Source organism: Rhamphochromis longiceps, linkage group LG20, assembly GCF_057381845.1.
Source record: "Rhamphochromis longiceps isolate RC_006_pf linkage group LG20, R_longiceps_female_GT1.1, whole genome shotgun sequence".
NCBI classification, from domain to species: Eukaryota; Metazoa; Chordata; class Actinopteri; order Cichliformes; family Cichlidae; genus Rhamphochromis; species Rhamphochromis longiceps.
In genome coordinates this window covers 4,974,286-4,993,133 of record NC_140576.1, presented here as the reverse complement: position 1 = coordinate 4,993,133, position 18,848 = coordinate 4,974,286, and the positions used below count along the sequence as shown (strand labels likewise).

Here is an 18,848-nt window from a genome sequence, read left to right as displayed (position 1 = left end):
ACTGCTCTTGCTGACTGAAAATGTTCTGTCAGGCACTGTAGGGTAGACCCGCAGACCCCTACAGTCCAGTGCTTTGCAATTAATATAAGTCCAGAGAAGTGCTGTGTCACAGGAGAAAAACAGCAGCATTAGTAACTAAAATTAGATTTTAGTAATTTATAGAAGTTTCATTTCCTAAATCTACAAAATGTCTCAATATAATTGCAGTGACTCAAAGAAATGCATTTATTTCTAAAAGTGTCTGATCTAATGCAACCAGTCAGATTCTACCACACTGCTCTAGATGGAAAAGCTAAACATCTTAGCTCCAAGTGGAAGAACTGGCAATGACACTGTTGTACAGACATTTGAGTCGTCTGTTTCCCAGATTATTAATCTTACTAACCGCAGGGATCACCCGATTCTTCATCTCAGCTGGTGAAAATATTTCACTCTTCCAAAAATATTCAAAAACTGCAAATGTAATGCGATTCTCATCACCTCCACCTTACTTAAACTGCAGTGCTGCTTCTCATTTTAAGCATCATATCTGCAGAACATCAGCACATAATTAGTGATGAAGTCAGCATAACAAACTTCCAGTGTTTCACAGTTTAAATATGTTGACTTGCTTCTGCATGTAGCTTTTGATTGGATTTAAAATGATGAAGTCAGCTCAATGAAAAACTATATTACTTTCATTCATGTTTTCCATGGGATTAAGAAAGCATAACTTACAAATGATGAATTGAAATAAGAAAATGTTGTGGGTAGTTTTGTGTTTGTTTAAAAAAAAAGTGAACATAGACAGTGGTGCAGGGAGGTTAAACTCCTTTCATATCACGGGTCATATATGACCCACTTTGAGATATGTTATTTAGAAAATGAAGTGCTATTACAACACAAAGATTTTAAGTAGTAAATGTTTAAAATTACAGAAATCTATAACTTATTTATTTTGGTGTACTATAACTGGTCACTGGCGTCCAGATTGGAGTCTGGTCCCTGCTTAAGAGGTTTCATGTCGATTGCTTTCCTCTCACTCGTTCAGTAAGTAGAGTGAAAATGTACTTGTGAGTGATGCCAACTTCAATGCGAAATGGTTGAAGTTAATCAAAAAATATTGAATTTCTAAAATTCAAAAGGGAGAAAATATCACTTAAAAGATTTGAAACAAGTTTGCACAATTTAATTTGTTTGATTAATTCAGCATTCAGGTTTGTAGAGTCATGGTTGTTACAGAGGGTGCAATGAGCAATCTCGAACACGTTTGCCGTTTACATTTGCTGTATTTCACCATTTATTCTAAACAATGACTCAGTGTTAAGCTTAGGCTCCCTTCCTTAAGATGATAATGCGATTTATGAAGATTAAAGGTGAGATGATGTGCAGAGAGGAAGAAACAAAATAACTTATCTGACGTTAACGCAGAATGGGTCGTCCATTCTCTGGAAAAAGGAAGAACCAAAAATAACATCAAAACTTAACTTGCAATGAAAGTGGAGAAAACAAAAGTGGAGGAGTACAGCTCAGGGCTTAAAGGGAAGGAAATAAAGAATTACACAGATGATGAATAATGAGATATGAAGATGGCTATTTATGAACTTTGGACAAGAAAACAACACATTAAGATCAGAGCGCAAACATAATTCATGTTGTTATTATGTGCAAGTTATTTTAGAAAGAGTCATAAAGTTACCCATGATAGGTCAGAAAGATATAATGGCATGATTTATGGTATTATTTGGTCATAAATAATTATTTTTTATACCTAAAGCCTTTTTAGAACTAATAAAAAGAAAATGTTCTGATGAAAAGAAGTATATAGTGGCTCTATAATGTAAGGGTACACACACATTTACCTTAAAAACAAAAGATCCCAACCCATCATGGTTATAGTGGAGTGAATTTGTGGCTATAAAATCGAAGTTTCCCTCCTACAAGACTCTTTCCTTCACCCTTGACCGCTGCCTGCAGTCCACTTACAGTTAATCTCTCATCAGCTGTGTAAATTCAGCTTTTCATTGCCATAGCAACCCTTAAAGATAATCATATGTTTTAACACTTCAGTGCAAGCTTCAGTTTGCTGAGGCAGGCCAGAGATCAGAATATTTAAAGACTCAGACAATGCCTAACGGTGCCAGAAGGGGGTGAGCTTAAGGTAGGCTAAGGCACAACATTTGGAAGCACACTGAACACAAGTTTCAATCACTTTCATGGCCCCATGTGTATAAAATGGAGCAGCTAGGTATGCAGAATATTTTCTCAAACTGTGGAGAGGTTTGGAGATGCCCCTTCCTGTTCCAACATGACCGCCATCACTGCACAAAGCAAGGTCTATAAAGACACAGATGAGCAAGTCTGGCTTGACTGGCCTGACCCCAACCCGACACAACACCTTTGAGTTGAATTGACGTGAAGGCAGCGAGCCGGGTTTTCTCATCCAACGTCAAAAATCCCTATAACACACTCCTGAACTTTATGGAAAGCTTTTCCTATGGATTGAGAATGGCACTTCACTCAAGTTCATATGTGTGTGTGTGAAGGCAGATGAGCTAATATCTTTTGGCAATATTTTGTAACATCTGTTTTGATAGAGCAGGTGTAATTACACAGAGGTAATTAGGGAAAGAATTTTATTTATTTAAAAAAAAAAAAAAAAAAAAAAAAAAAAAAAAGCACAGGTCCACATGAAACCACTGTTGTTCCACAATTACAGATCAAACGTGTTGCTTAGTACAAGGGAATAACAACTAGACAACCTCTGATTTTAAAAACTGATGACGTAGGCTGCGAAACAAAACAGTTAAGTTCAAATACATGTTCAAACAAACTGACTTTCAAGTGAATAAAAATAATGATAGCTTGTCCATTCCAGAGAAAATTAACTGGATTTTAAGAAAGCATCAAGATTTTAGCACATTTCATACTTTTTCAATGACTGAGTCAATTTAGAGTCAGGAAAAAAAAAAAAAGTCAAGCACAAATATCTGCATACAACACTGAATGATTAAAATGAACACTACAAATCATTAGAAAGCCGTCCATTGATAGTTTTCTACAACTATTGCCAGACAAATGTAATAATTTATAACTTTGGTTCAAAGTAACTTTGCATAAACCAATAAGTAAACTTAATATTGCAACAAAGTCAAATTACTCACTTAATAATTCAATAATCACCTGAACAGAACAAAATCTTTCCAAATTTCATACGACTTTTGTTTTGCATCACATGCAAAAGAAACACAAACCTATTTAATTGCAGCTTGCGAATCTAAAAATGCACAAGTTTTCTGAGAATCGGTTGATTAACATGCACACAAATAACAATCAAACATCCGTGCTCTCAATTTCAAACAATTTTTAAATCACGTAAAGTAGAACACGTCCGCCAATTCAGAAAAACAAGTGCAAAAATATTTCCAATCTGTAATAACGTACATGCTTGACTATGAGTAATAACAAAAGTAACGTATAAATTAGTTCACAGCTGAGTTGGCAGGAAAACTTCCCTCTCTGCGGCTTGCTTGTGCAGACAGAGAGACAGCAAACATAATTTCTTCCATATACTGGAAATGTTTTATTTTTATTTTTAAACCACACTTGACCTTAGGAGCTGTCACACTTACAAACTTGCTTATGAACAGCTTTACAGTAAGAAAGAACCGAAACTGAATCGCTTTGGTGAGAACCCTTTTTGTAGTGAACTGCTGAGAAATGTTTATGAGATGGAAATGTTAGGAATTATTTTGACCCTAAATAGGCCAACAATAACGGAGCACCACTTTTTACTTTCCTCAGCTGACATGTAATGGCACCAGTACAAATACCAATAAAACAAAACCTAAACCACAAGAAAACATGTCGCTTAACATTTACCAGTTTCTGGCTGCTGTAGAGATCCAGCGATGTTCAGTTGAGGGAGGTAATGCACTCGGTCAGTGTAAGTAGGTAAGACGCGACTTTGTGCCCAAGCAGTGTCGACTGAACAGTACATGTTTATTGCACAATTCACAGCGCAGGTTTTAAAAAGCCATCAGTGCAATTTCATCTTTTTTTTGTTTTTTGCCCCTTCTTATCATTTGCACCTGTCTTTGTGTAAGAGGAGCAGTGATCAAAAGGCAAAAACAAAACCCATTTCACGTTTGAGCACTAATGACTCACAAATATAAGATCTGATTTTACTGCACAGTTCTTCTGACATCTGCAATTTGCATCGGCAAACAGTAGGTAAAGCACCAGAGAGGTGATATTTTCTTGCACTGCTGTATGTCCTCTCGTTGCGCAGGAACAACAGGTTAGTCAAGGGGCCAGAGGCACACTTGCTCTGTACGGGGCAGCAGCAGCAGCTCTGTCGACACTCATCTCCAGTTGTTGTACATGTAGAGGCAGCCGAAGAACAGGTTGGCAGTCAGGCTTGCAAACAGAAGCCCCGGCCATATGAGACGCTTCGCAAAATCTGGAGAGAAAAGGCAAACGTGAGCCATGAGCCCTATCATCAAACCACCTCATCTGGTTTTACATTTTGTGTCTGCGTCACAAAATACTTTTCCCCCTCCTTTAAATCAGAACAAATAGAGAAGAAGTTACAGAAACTACAATCAAGTTCATTGAATTGATTTTAATGAAGCAAAGACCCACAGGTAGCTGTGTGGTAGCAGTGTTCTTAATATTCTGTCCCTCATACATGGGATGCTGCATTAGTTCCCGTCACTTAAACTGAAATTGCTTTAAGAGGAAATCTGTTTGCAGTCACTGTAGAGATCTACAGAGATCAAAAGCAGCTTCAAATGATACACACAGACATTCTCATGTATCAGCCCAAGCAGACTGAAATCTTGGTTTAAAATGGAGCACTGTAACAAAAAATAATTTCCCCCAGGGATCAATAAAGTATTCTGATTCTGATTCTGATTTAAAACCCAGTTAGCCAACAGGCATGATACAAATATTAAATTTTCTGACATAGATACATCCATCTCCCTGCAGGGTTGAAATCAAACTGCTTACCTTTTGGAGAACGCCTGCCCTCTGGACACTGAGTTGTAGTACCGACCAGGCAAGCAGAAGAACCTGAGGAGCTGCTTCGCTTCTCTTCCTCTTCAATCACACTATCGTCTCTTAACAAGGAGCTCAAATCTGCAAGGCCAATCAGGTAAAATCCTTAAACCACAAACCAAACCATCTAAACATGTTCACAAGTCGATTTGTTTCATTGTGTGGTGGATTTGCCCCCCCCCAAAAAAGTTTATATTGCCACCTGGTGGTAGTTTCAGGAATAACAGACAAACAAAATAAGAAATATTGCCAGAAGTCTTCCTATAACAGTCAGCCTTATGTATACTTGCCATTTTGACTTTGAAAGGGTGACACATCGGGTGAAAAGCAGCCGCTGTAAACCGAAGGGGTCGGCTCAGACAGGAGATGTGATGGAGACGCAGGTGGGAACATGAGCGTGGGTTCTGGCTCTGCTGAGAAAAGCCGGAGTCTCTGGCCACCAATGTTGAGACGAGCAGGGCTGATGAGGGGACGCCGTTGTCTGGCAGAACCTGAACTGGATGTAACAGAACCAGCTACCGAAGGAGCTGGGGAGGGACCCGGGGATGATGGGCGGCTCCCAGACTTGAGCGAAAAGTAGTCTGTGCCAAAAAAGAGAGCGGTGAAAAATGTTTTCACTAAGCAACGTCTTAGTGAAAAAAGCACCGAGCTGTTGCTTACAATGAAAAACTGAACAGAGGTCACAGAATCGCCAGGACTTTCAATACCTGAAGATTGTGAATCTTTGTACTGTGAGGCTGGTCTGCTTCCACTAAACAGGTAACCAGAATCTGAAAATTAAAAAATAAATAAATGAATAAAACTTTTCACCACAAACTGATGTTTTCACTTAAATCTGCATCAGTATTTCTCATAAACGTAAAACTACACAACTTCATGCTGAGACTCAGGTTTTAGTTTATCACATTCAAAGAAAAATTGATAGTCTTCACACTAAAAATCCACAATATTAGTAAATAATTAGTGACAAATCTGTCAGATTAAGCAGCTGCAAATGGGCCGCCTACTGTAGGACCACGACTGCTCCTAAAACATACGCTTTACACTGCAAACACACATTTTTTAATTTTTGCATTTGAAATAAAATAGAGAAATTTAAGCACAGATGTGCCAGAGATTTCTGAAAAATCCTGTCTCCATTGCATAGTGTCTAAAAAAATAATGTATATTTATGCAAACACTTCAGCATAAATGACCTCTTAGTAAGAAATGCAAATACTGTAGATACGTTTGTGTAAACAGAGGCAATATTTCAGCTGATATTCCATAAAAACTGAGCTACGTAATTAGAAACCTCATGAGCATGCAAAGTGCTACAGTGTAACTGACTGTAAAAACAAACAATTCCAAATACTAAACCCAACCTACACCTGAAGCTACTTGATTAAGCTACTGCACACGGCCATAAACAATCAGAAGAGTCTGTTCAGTGACAGGTTGCTTCTCCCCAAGACAAGAACTAACAGACTTAAAAACTCCTTTGTCCCACACGCCATCAAACTGTTTAACTCCTCTCTGGAGGGGAGAGGGAGGGGAAACAGGAGGACAAAGGAGGGGGGAACAACTAAGCTGTAGTGCCTCTTCACCTCACTGTACAATACCTTGTGCAATACTTTTTGTAAATAGTCAACAGTGCAATAGACTCAATACTTGAAATGTGCAATTCACTTGTATTTTTATTTTTTATTCCTATTTATTCTATTTATCCCCTTTGTATATTTTATTTATATTTGTCTCTGTATTTATATATGTGTGTGTGTGTGTGTGTGTGTGTGTGTGTGTGTGTGTGTGTGTGTGTATATATATATATATATATATATATATATATATATATATAAATAACAATTCTGTAACTGTAACTTCGGTCGTTGCTGTGCTTTTTGGAAGTCGAATTTCCCAGAGGAACCCACCCGAGGGATTAATAAAGTTCTATCTTATCTTATCTTATCTTATATCTGTCAGCACGAGCACAAACTGAAAGGGAAAACATCCCGCGCTACCTGTCCTGGTGAGGGAGGGCATGGTGCCGAGGCACAGGGCTCTGTTGAGACGCCCGGGCAGAGAGGAGGGGGAAGCCTTCCGCTCGTGACGACCGTGGTGGCGGTTGATGAGCTGGGAGAGGTTAGGGGGTGGAGTGGGGATGAAAGTGTCCGCCACATCGGTGGAGCTCAAAGGAGGGACTGTGGAGCTTCCTGCAAGGTATCTGCAACACAAGAGCAACGGAATGGTCTACTACCTGAAATTAAAGTTGTAACACAGCAGCAAAAACATACAAATACTTACATACAGAAAGTCTAACATAATACTTCTGAGGAGAGGAAATTGGGTACTGATAGAGCAAATAGTGTAAACACAATTAAGAATTTTACCTGCTTACCACAATTAAACATATGCTGATTTAAAGACCAAGTGCGAGAAGAAAACTGGGGACACACTTAGAAATGAGCTCTGACAACCCCTTAATGTCAGCACTAATGGAGGCAGGCTACGACAAGGCTGTCGCTGAAACGCTGCAGCAGCTGTGTGACAGCACGCAGCAGCTGACGGGGAGAGACGAGAGAAACGCTTCACACACTCATGGGTCCACACAGAGCAGCGACATAAAGCTTCTTTGTATAATCAGGTCACTTCTGATTATTTCCACTGCCTCCAAAGTTGAGTAATAAAGTTTTACAGACTGGAAAGAGACATGCAGAAGGAGACAGGATGCTGGTGGAAAAACAAGCAGAAGACAATTCCTTTTATCAGTCGTTTATTATATTCCATGTACAGCAAGCATTACCACAAAGCCTCCGAAATGGAGCACATCATTAAAAGCAAGATACCCAAATGAACCATTTAAGCACCCAAAACGCAAAGTGTTTCATCGAGCATGTTGCAGGAAACCTTTGAGCAGGGATGGAGCTCCTTTCTGAGGCTGTTACAGGATATATAAACACATCGTCGGTGATCAAACTGTGATAAACTGTAAAAAAGTATCAAGATTTCGCATAACAACGGGTCCTTTTTTAAAAAAGTACCAAGTGTTTCTCCAACAGACGCTACTAAAATATTTAGATAAACATACTTGGGATAAATAGTAACAGTAGTATAATAATGAAGTACAATAATTTGTCACATATAGTAGCTTAATTCTACAGTTAACACTTTGAACATAGTGCTTCTAGAGCTAGACACTTGACACAAAGAGGTCTACAGTCATACAGCTCATCAGGTAGAAACAGGAGTTCTCTAAAAAAAATAACACGCAGAAATAGAAACACTCAAACCAGACATTATGCAAATATCATTTAAAAAAACATGCAAACCAAACGGTAAAAATACTTTCTTTCTTACCCTTAGTACACACAATGGTCCAAATACAGGGTGTAGCAAGACGAATCATTCAGTTTCAAAAGGATTTATTTATTTATCGTTTTAAATATTGGACATAAAAGCTTGTGGTAAATTTTAAACTACATGGCTGAATATAAAATTTTTTACATACAATGTTGTCCTTAATTTGGCCCCCCTCTTGACGCATGGCACATGTCCAAACGATAGTCAAACTCCCATATTTGTATGAGCATGTCTGGGGCCACTGCAGCTGCTGGTGCTACCAGCGACCGCATTAAAACCGACAAGCCCCGTCTTTTTAACGGTATGCGTTTCGGCCGCAGGATTAAAGCGCTTTGAATTCGTGATGGTTCTTTTTGATACACCCTGTACGTCACACAACTAACCAATACAGCTTGTTTTGTTCTGTGATGAACGTTACTTTTGAGTTTAAGATGCAGTTTGTCACATGCAGCAGTTCAAAAAACAAAACAAAAAAAGCCTTCAAGTCGTTAGCAATTAACGTCACAGTATAAACAGCCAGTATGACTTTTTTTTTCTTCTTTTTAAAAACTGCGGCACTATACAGCATTGCATTGTGCTTTTTTGATGTATATCAGGTGTGAAAAGTCACACAAGTTCATAACTTGATCAATCATCTACCATCTTAGACTCAAAGCATGTGAAGTCTACTACACCACAGGCGCTGGTTTGACAACATAAATCTCTCAACAGAACAGCGCAACACAGTTTAAACCCACAGTTACAACACTACAAAACTGATGAGCAATCACAATCTAAGCACCTTGTCTCCCATTATTTTGTAACACCTTCTCACATCAGAGTAAAATAAATACCCCCTACATCCAACACAAGTAAAACATAACTATGAAACTCAAACAAGTTAGATGAAATGTTAGCACGTGCACTTAAAACGGTCATTAGTGTTTATCACATATCAACTTGTTAAAATACTGGCAAAGGTAGCATTAGTTATAATGGAAGCTAATACGGTTGTGAGTGATGTAAGGTCGTCATTTTAGCTGTAAATCGCCTCATTTAGAGCTTGTGCAGGACAATTTAAGATTGATCCTGAGAAAAGACTCCAAGATGTTGCTGAGTGGAGCACCGATTAAAAATGAAAGAGGGGGGGGGGGGGGCACCAGGAACTGATGCTTACACAAGATACCTCAAATGCTGAAACAAGCCAAGTACCTGTCAGATAGTCACCTACAGGCTATTTTGAACTTGAGTTTTGAGCCCACAGCTAAAAAGCATCAAAATATGACACAAAGAAGTACACATAAATACTCTCCAAAACCATTGAACACTTTGCATATGCAGCTCTTTATCATGCTGCACCATCAGAGAGGCCTCTGATGGGCTCTGATCATTCCTCAATGTCACAATGAGCCCAAACATACAGCCGGATACACACACACACACACACACACAAACCTGTTCAACGGTCTGGGTATTTCAGAAACTGCTAATATACTGGGATATTCCAATATAACCATTACAGAGAATGGTGTGAAAAAGAGAAAATGCCCAGTGAGTGCCAGGTCTCTGGGTGAAAAAGCTTTGTTGAACCCAAGAAATCAGAGATCAATGACCATAATTCTTCAAGCTGATAGGAAGGGAGCAGCGACCAAAACAACAATTTGTTAAAACCAAGGTATGTAGAAGAGCATCTCTAAATGCAAAACCCACTGAACCTTGAAGCAGATGGGCTACAGCATCTCTGATCTCCAACAGCTAAGAAACGTAAACTGAGGCTACGATTCGCATGGGCTCACTTTTTTGGTACCTACTTGACCAGTATTCCAAGCGACCAGGGTTCTGAGGCGATCTGAAAATGTGATTTCAACAGACTGCATACCACTGATCAGCTAGTCAGTGGTGTCACATGATGAGTCAGGAGAGAATCTCCTTCACGGAATTGAAAACCGCCATTTTTGTAACCTGGAAACAAGGGAAACGACAGAGAAACAACACCACGGTCCCAGAGCCTGACAAAAATCCACAGGCCGAGCAGCAGGTATCACATCGCCTCGACGTCCACCTTTGTTATGTCGCAAATAAATGATGTCAATGGATGTTCCACCGCGTTGCTATAACGACCTCAACCATATTAGCTGGTACTCTTTAGTAATGAAGAACGAGTCGTGCCAAGTCGAGTAGGAAGTAATGGAAAAAGGCCTAATACTAAATGTATTCATGATCTGCATGTTTGATTTGGCCAAGATTTTATGCTGGATGTCAATCCCTTTATGACCAGTGTCGCCATCTTAACAGACCACGTCAAAAAGTTCAAATAATCTCAAACTTGTTTCTTGAACATGACGGCGAGTTCACTGCACTCAAATGACTTCCATAGTCACCAGAGCTCAATCCAATAGAGTACCTTTGGGATGAGGTGAAACGGGAGATTGTGTGAGGTTATCATATCAATATGGACCAAAATCTCTGAGGAAAGTTTCCAGCACCTCTTAAATCTGTTTTGAAGAATTAACATGGATCTGAAGGCAAAAGGGGGTCCAACTGGTACTAGTAATCAGTAAGTAACGAAGCGACCAGTAAGAGTATCTAAAACTCAAGACAACGCAAGGAGCCCTGCTGATGAATGAATAACCACCGGAGAGAACCGATTTTAATACTGGACTCAGTGTTAAGTGAGACAAGTAACAAAGGCAATCTACAGAAGAACTGATAAGTTCTCAAAGAAGCTTTAAGAAACAAACAACCGATCTGCCAAGTACACTGAGAAACTTCATGCTACTGTCTCAAGGTGAACTAATGCCACTGCAAGGCCAAATATTGGCCAATTCTGCATGATACAGTTCAAAGAAAATGTGTATTTGCAAAAATTGCTTAAAGTCAAGATCATGCAACTTTAGACGAATACTGAATGTTCTAAAAGTAAATCAAAAGGGTACAAGGTCACAACAATAATGGAGACAGGAGAAAAACTGCAGAATTTGGGAATAACAAACTCGGGCAGCTAAATACTTAAACCATTGTAAAATAAATAAATGAATAAATAAACAAACTACAATAGTAAATGTCGATTAAAATTCGCAGATTTTGCAGGCATGCAAATTTTCTGTCAGCTAACATCACTACACATCATGCTCCACGTCACCTCCTGGTGCTGCCAAAGACATGAGGTAAAAACACCAGAACAGGCTGCATTAGAAAATATCCAACGCCAATAAAAATTGTAGGTGATGTGAAGCGATAGAGAAAGAGTGTGATTACGCAAATACCACATCTTATGTGTGGTATAAAGTGTTTACACAAATTAGTATTTCATGCAGTGAGTTGTAGTTAGAAGCCCCACAGCTTTAACAGTGTTAAACGAGTACATTCAAAACAATCTAGTAAAGTGTAAAGCAGTTAATAGTAGCTAAAACCAAAAATGTTAATAACCCAATATACTGGTTGCAAAAATGAGCTTATTTAAACATCATTTTTTTCACATATATGGTGCAGTAATAATGATGCTAAATACATAATCAGTCATTTGAATAGAGAACACCAATAGGTTGAAATGTCAGAAGGTCCTGTAAAGTTTACTTGTTAACCTTCTTAGGACTTTATAACTGATAATAATTAGAGTAAGCTTATAAATAATACCTTTATGATATTATGATTACTGAAATGTTTCCTCATTGCTTCTCTCAGTGAATAGATAAAAAACAATGACAATAACAATTATTCAAAGCAGAAGGACAAAGCACTACCATGAGGTAACAATATTATCTGATGCAAAATTGTTTTAACTGCCAAAAATTGATGCATCAAGCACCTGCTCAGCACGTGGCTGTGTGGCTGAAGGTGGGATTTGGTAAGGAGAAGGGACTAGCTTCAGGTCGTGTGCCATATCTGGAGATTATCATTCACATGTCAGAACATCACAGTCATTCTCACACAGAGCTGGAAGATTGAAGGTTTAAAAACAGACAGTGACAGAAATGAAAAGAAATGACAACATTAAAAATACACCAATAACACTTGTTAGATTGATGCTTTTTGATCCGATGCTTATGAATGCGAAGCATTCATGGAAAGACGGCATGTTTTTGTATAATCCACGGTTTCAAATACAATGTGAACATTACTGCTCAGGTTCTGACCTTCGGTATCTGGCTCTCCGTGCGCCCAGCGGTTTACGAGTTGCCACGGCAGCAGCAAAGCTGACGAGGCAACAGAGGGAGACGCCAACAAGCTTCGTTGTGTACATCCAGCTCAAGGCATCAGTCATGTAGCTCTCGGCCATGTAGAGGCACAGGATGAAGAACCACAGGACAGAGGCTACAGCATCAATTCTCCTCAACCTGAAATGCAGCAAGATTAGTTTTTTTGTTTTAATTAAACTGGGAACTATGAACAGTCCATCCAAAGGCAAATAAAATGGTGGCTGCTTACCTTGCAGGTCCAGCTAAGAAGATACCAGTGAGACAAGTTAACAGGCCAACAGAGACTACAGCCAGCTGGTTGTCCTTCCCATGCTGCCACGCAAGCTCGGCATTTTCTATGGCCTTGTCTGGGATCAGCTCCAGGAGACTCTGCCACACAGGCGACACTCTGCTGCTGTTATCAGTGTGGGTAGACTCATTGTGGACTTGAGGCTTTGGAGGAACAACCCCACCACTTAATGTCTGCGAGCCATCAGGTGACGAAGGCTGGTCTGGCAATTCACAGAAAATTGTGGCAGCAAGGAAAGCACATATTAGGAAGGCAAGGGCCCGCAAGAGTACTACTCCCATGGGAGAGGACAGGCACTGGGCACTCTGCAGGAGGACAAAAACAAACCAAACAAAGAAAAAAAAAAAAAACAAAACAGGCTCTTATTGTGACATTTTCACAGCATACTGAAATTAATAGCATACAATGTCAACATAGTGTTAATAAAGTCTACAACAGGGGTCTGAATGCCAATTAAACGAACTGAAAGCACTGTTAGTTATAGTTCAGTGCTTTACCAAGAAACGGGTAACAGAACTGCACCACATTAATGAATCACTAGTGTGAATAAGAAAGTCAAAGTTTAATGCACTCCATTAAAGCCACAGCAGTGGTTAAATATCGTTCACTCGTATCCTCACACAACCTGAAATTAGACATGACGCCTAACGTCACAGATCACACTGGAGCAGAAGCGGTAACAATTGATTAATCACTTTAAACGCTGAAAAGCAGGACTTGACTGTGTCAAAGCGCTAATCCTTATCAGCAGACCCATGAAAACAAGAAACCTGTTGATCGCTTCACTGTTTGAACACTTGCCTATTTTGTTTGAGTAGGTCAAAGAGGATCCGAATGCACACTAAATAGCTACTGATAAGGCATTATGTCATTAGGTGTAACAACAAAGAGCAAAAGGATGAAAGTTTCCCTCTTACATTTCAAGATGAACAAATTATGTTAAACATGAAAAAGCAACAAGATGGTATCACAGAAAAAAAGTTAAAATTAAGGCAGTTTCCTGCTCGTCTCAGCTAAAATAATCATGTTATTTAGTATCTGGCTAAAGGTCAAACACCCTGCATGCTACAGCATTTGGTCATTTAGTGTCTTTTATGTGTGATTTTTTTTTATTAAATAATTCACAATATTGCCTGATTGGGTGAGATTGGGTTGCACTGACCTTTACAAAGCCCATGTCTGACTCCCGGGTGCGCCGCAGCTGATTATTAAGAAGCACCGTACGAAGCTGGCGGTTCTGATATTTAATGTAGTACTCCACTGCTGTCTGACATGGCCTGCATAACTTATAAGTCTGCTCCAGGTGATGCTTGTAGGCTTCAATTTCCTCATCGTAGTTCTCCTACGGGAGAAAGAAACGGCATTTGGTGTTATTCTTCAGAACAGCATGTTGGGCAATACTATGATGTGACAGAAACAAAGTGCATACATCATCCCTCGGGATATATGAGGCCAACTGTTTGATCTTTGCAGACTGGTTGTTATTACACTTCCGGCAAAGCAGCATCTGACAGTTGACCCACTGCAGAGTCTTAGGTGTCTCCGATGAAGGAAGGCTTCCAGATATGCCATGATTTAGATGCTCCATGTACTGAGCAGGAATGGGCTTGTTGTAGTCCCCATTCTGAAAACACAGACAGTTTTAAAAAAATGTATATGCGTTAGAGAAAAAGAATTACCACACTTAAGAAACAAGTTACATAGTGTATAACACTTACCTCCTGGAAGCCATTGTACTGGTCACAATTGGGACAATCCCAGCAGTTCCTGTTCCCATAGGGCACAACTGTGTTCTGATTACAGAACCAGCAGTTAACACTTGCATGGGTGGGCTTCTTTCTGTAAGCAACAAGGTAAATCCAGCGTGTTATTCAGTGGCAACCGCTGCTGTTCAGTTATGCAAAAATACTTAACCTAGCCTGAGACATCTGAATATGCCCATTGTATTGATGTCACGTGACATAAATACTAACTGTAAACATCAAACGGGGTTAGCTAAAGTTGGACTCACAAAACTGCAAAGCATCAAGTTAGTTAGCGGCACAGCTGCTCTTAAAGTGAGCGCCCGGGCTAGCGTAAATACACAGATCTCTCCAGAGGAGCAATAGGAGCAGGACAGGAAGCACTATTTCTTTAATGTCACAATTAAAAAAATCAACTGGTGTGTTTCTTTTATTCCACACACATTAACTTGTGCTAGCGTGAATGTAGCGTTAGCTACAAACACACCGCCGCGGTGCCAGAAGTCGGAGAAGTTACCTGGTGGCAATTTTATATATGAGCGCTCCGCCGGCGACAAACGCCGTAGCTCCGACTCCGCTGTACATTAATTCGGGGTATTCCAGCAGAAGCTTGCTAAGCGTCTCCATCTTTTTTCGCAAAAACATGAAACGTAGTGTTTTAAGATTGCAAAACACGGCGCGAGCGCGCACGCGGCAAACGATTCCTTTTGTTCACGCCCCTGTAACGGAAACGGAAAGTACGTCAATACCTGGACGCATTCCAATAGGGTTCATTAAATCCTTGCTGTCCACTCTAACGCTTACGATGCTGCTTTTCATTTGCGCCCAATAACACATTTTGGTGGCGGTGTTTATTAAAGTAAAACAAATTAAAAATGAAAGAAACTAAGCATGTTTTTCCTCGACGGTAAGTAAATAGCTGTGCAGAGGATACATGCTATGATCTTGTTGGAATGCGGGACAGGGTATTAACCCAGATTAAAAAGCGTGTTCGGGACATAAAACTTTATTAACTGTTATTGTTATTGGCTTCCGAACTTTTCTTAGAAATATCAGGTTTTCCTATATTTCCTCAGTATCAAAGTACTTCCGCTTGAAAAAGTTTCCATCACTTTACACAAGTAAAAACCTTCAATACTTAGAAACAGTTTAAACAAAGCATACAGGTCTGTGAAATATTACAGCTAATATCCATTTTAAAACCTGCATTTTCAGGTAGCCTCGCTTAAAATGTATCAAGTCTTCTACAATAATCATCATCATCATCATTAATAAATGAATAATAATGATAACAAATTGGAGAGGGTGAAGTTTCTGATGCAAAAATAACTTTATTTGAACAAACGTGATGTATTTTACATCAAACAAACATTCACAATCGAATGAGAAAACGGGTCAGTGCTTGAATGTCATTCATCTTTTATAGCAGCTCACACATTTGGATAAATCCGGAGAAAACAAATAAATAACGTTACAGCAAACGTACAGGCCTATTCAAAATTATATACCAATATAAAAAAACAGAGAAAAAGAACAAAAGTTTGCTTATTTGTAAGCCTATAACCCGCAGTAAAAAAAAAATTACAAAATAAAAATGCAAACCTCAAACCTCAGACCCTTAGATCAGCTGTCTTCCTGCCGTTCACACTTGATGGGGGCAAGTTTGAAATAAAATGACATGGTATATGGTAGACCTGCCGTCTGTAATTCTTACAAAAACCCAAACTTTATAAAAACTGTACAAAATCTATACAAACAAAATCATCAACAGCATTATTTATAACAGACATATCGTTAGCTTCATAGCATAATTGCCTAAGTCATTTGACTAAGTCAATGACTTAGGCACTTATGCTATGAAGCTAACGATATGAAACTGCCAAACTAAACCAAGTACCTGACAAACCAGTGACAGCCGAACTGAAATGGTGAGAGGCGAACTCAGATGTGAACTTGCCATCAAAGCACAAAATAACTCAAAAGTCCTACTGGTCCATTAAATAAGCCAGGGCTGGGTCCGCTGGCCTGCCGTAGGAGGTGAACTGCTGGTAGCTGCAAGCCACGGAAACGGTGCCTCCATCCGGGCTCATCGGTTGGGTCACCCCGCCGTAAGGATACCCGTTGTGGGGGACCAGCACGGGCGGGTGGCGGCGGTAAGCGCCGTAGTGAGGATGGTGAAAGTGGGGAGGAGGGGTGCAGTAGGAGGTCATGGAGGTGCCCGGGGACACGCTGCGGCTGTGTCCCGTGCTGACCGTAGCTGACGCATATCCCGTCGGTGGGGTCGAGCCGGGCTGGCACATGCTCCAGGAGCTGCTCACGTAAGGCTGCAGGTAGAGCGACTCAGAGTACTCCACGGGATTCCCGCCCAGGTAAGGCACACTCGGGGGTCTGTAGGGTCTCCGCACCCTCCTCCGCCGTCGGTAGTTTCCCTTCTCAAACATGTCCTGAAATGCGGGGTCCAGCATCCAGTAGTTGCCCTTTCTGTCCCCTCCGCTGTCCCTGGGCACCTTGACGAAGCACTCGTTGAGAGACAAATTGTGTCTTATGCTGTTTTGCCAACCTTTCTTGTTCCTCTCGTAGTAGGGGAACTTGGACACTATATACTGATAGATCCCGCTCAGAGTCTGTCTCTTGTTCTCGCTGTCCTTGATGGCCATGGCGATGAGAGCCACGTATGAATACGGCGGCTTCTCCAGCTGTCCGGTCTCCTGCGCACCTTTAGGCTCACAAGGGGGCGAGTTTGAGCCGATGTCCAGAATCTGCGCACCTTGGGGGGACTTCTCTGCATCCATGACTCAGGTAAGCTATCGGTTTGTTTGTGGGTCCGGCTGCGACTGCTATCTGCCCGGTAAGCAAGGCAGCTCTATGATTGTGTCTGCAGGTGCAAACGGACACATACACACACTCCTCCCACAGGTACCGCGCAGCTGTTGTTGCCAGCTTTGATCTCACCGGGTTTCTCACACTGTTTATGCAATTGTGTGTGAAACCGTGGAGGCTGTTTAGGTTGAAGCAGGGGTCAAGAGGCTGTGTTTTAACTTCAGTCAAAAATATTCCCCCTTTTGAAGCAGGGCGATCAAAGACTTATTTAGGTGTACTGAGTTTACGTGAGTGACAAGTAATGTTCTAACACACAGCAATCCTAAAATCTTATCTACATTTGATCTCCACGACTTTAGGAAAGGCAACAGGTGGGAAAACATATGTAATATTAAACTGTAGATTTGATCTTCCCTAAACTAACAACTCAAGAAAGCTGTTTATATATGACATTTTGCTAAAAGCAATGCTCTTCACATAGTTTTACTATTTTATTTGAACTTGTCGAAGACGTTAAAGCATGCTGCACAATAATGACAAAATGTACTATTAAAATAAGTCTTAACAGCAGCACAAACGTGCACACATTTGCATTGATCTGTGATCTGTTACAGTCAGCTGCCTTTTTACAGTTTTACACATTGTTTCAGCTCTGAGACACGTGGTGGTTGGGGCTTTCCAGCTCCTAATGTTGCTACAAGCACAGAGGTACTAGCAGCACAGGTATCAGAGCTCAGCGTACCACCCACATACAGTGAGGCATGAACAGCAGGCCTGTCTGTCCGCTGAGGACAGTAGATAATGATCACCTACTCTCACCAGACAGTCTGTCTCCCCTGAACTGATAGGGAAACACTGATCTCAATAGGAGAGCAACCAGTGGAAAGAAAACTAGTATGTGTTTGCAGAGGATTTGAGGGTATTTCAGTTGGCTTCTGTTGTTACTGTAAATCTATTAATATTTAATGAATGGTGCTTTCACCATTATATTTGTTTAATAAAGTTAAGTACACTCATATAATATTTTGATTATTTATACTGTCTAAAATGTGCTTTTAACTCTCATAGTGCATATAAACACAACACATCTGAAGTTTTCTATTAAAAGTTATGAAAATATGTATTACACTGAGCAAGTCTGCAGGTCAGGGCACCATATACTGTAAACGACATTTTGCACCAGATAGTTTGCATGTATGTGATCGAATATGAGTGCAATCGATTGTTTTCTGTGCAATGGTCCACACTTATTTTTTAATAGTTTACTTGGAAAATGTTAAAAAGGTGCAGTGATTTATTTAATCATGTGAAAACATACATGGAAATACAGTTTCAAAGGGGGAAAAACAGAGTTTGTATATATTTCTAAAAAGCATTCAACAAAGTCTGAACTCTCTTAGGAAAGATTTCTTGTAATTTCTTGATGTACTCTAAATAAGT

General features: G+C 40.1%; 2 protein-coding genes across 2 annotated transcripts; both read right to left on the bottom strand.

The window, feature by feature from the left end:
- Window positions 1–2,639: 2,639 nt before the first annotated feature.
- On the bottom strand, window positions 2,640–15,306 carry tmem201 (transmembrane protein 201). The gene is made up of 11 exons (XM_085393804.1): window positions 15,106–15,306; window positions 14,565–14,685; window positions 14,276–14,470; window positions 14,009–14,188; window positions 12,787–13,151; window positions 12,495–12,695; window positions 7,041–7,243; window positions 5,748–5,810; window positions 5,331–5,621; window positions 4,993–5,121; window positions 2,640–4,441 (listed from the first exon to the last, which is right to left on the bottom strand). Exons 1-11 carry the CDS (start codon window positions 15,231–15,233, stop codon window positions 4,344–4,346), a joined length of 1,974 nt encoding a protein of 657 aa, XP_085249930.1. The 5' UTR covers window positions 15,234–15,306; the 3' UTR covers window positions 2,640–4,343.
- A 1,156-nt stretch (window positions 15,307–16,462) lies between these two features.
- Window positions 16,463–18,162, bottom strand: foxl2l (forkhead box L2-like). Its single transcript, XM_085393835.1, has one exon. The coding sequence runs from the start codon at window positions 17,378–17,380 to the stop codon at window positions 16,574–16,576; it is 807 nt and encodes a 268-aa protein (XP_085249961.1). The 5' UTR covers window positions 17,381–18,162; the 3' UTR covers window positions 16,463–16,573.
- Window positions 18,163–18,848: the final 686 nt, after the last annotated feature.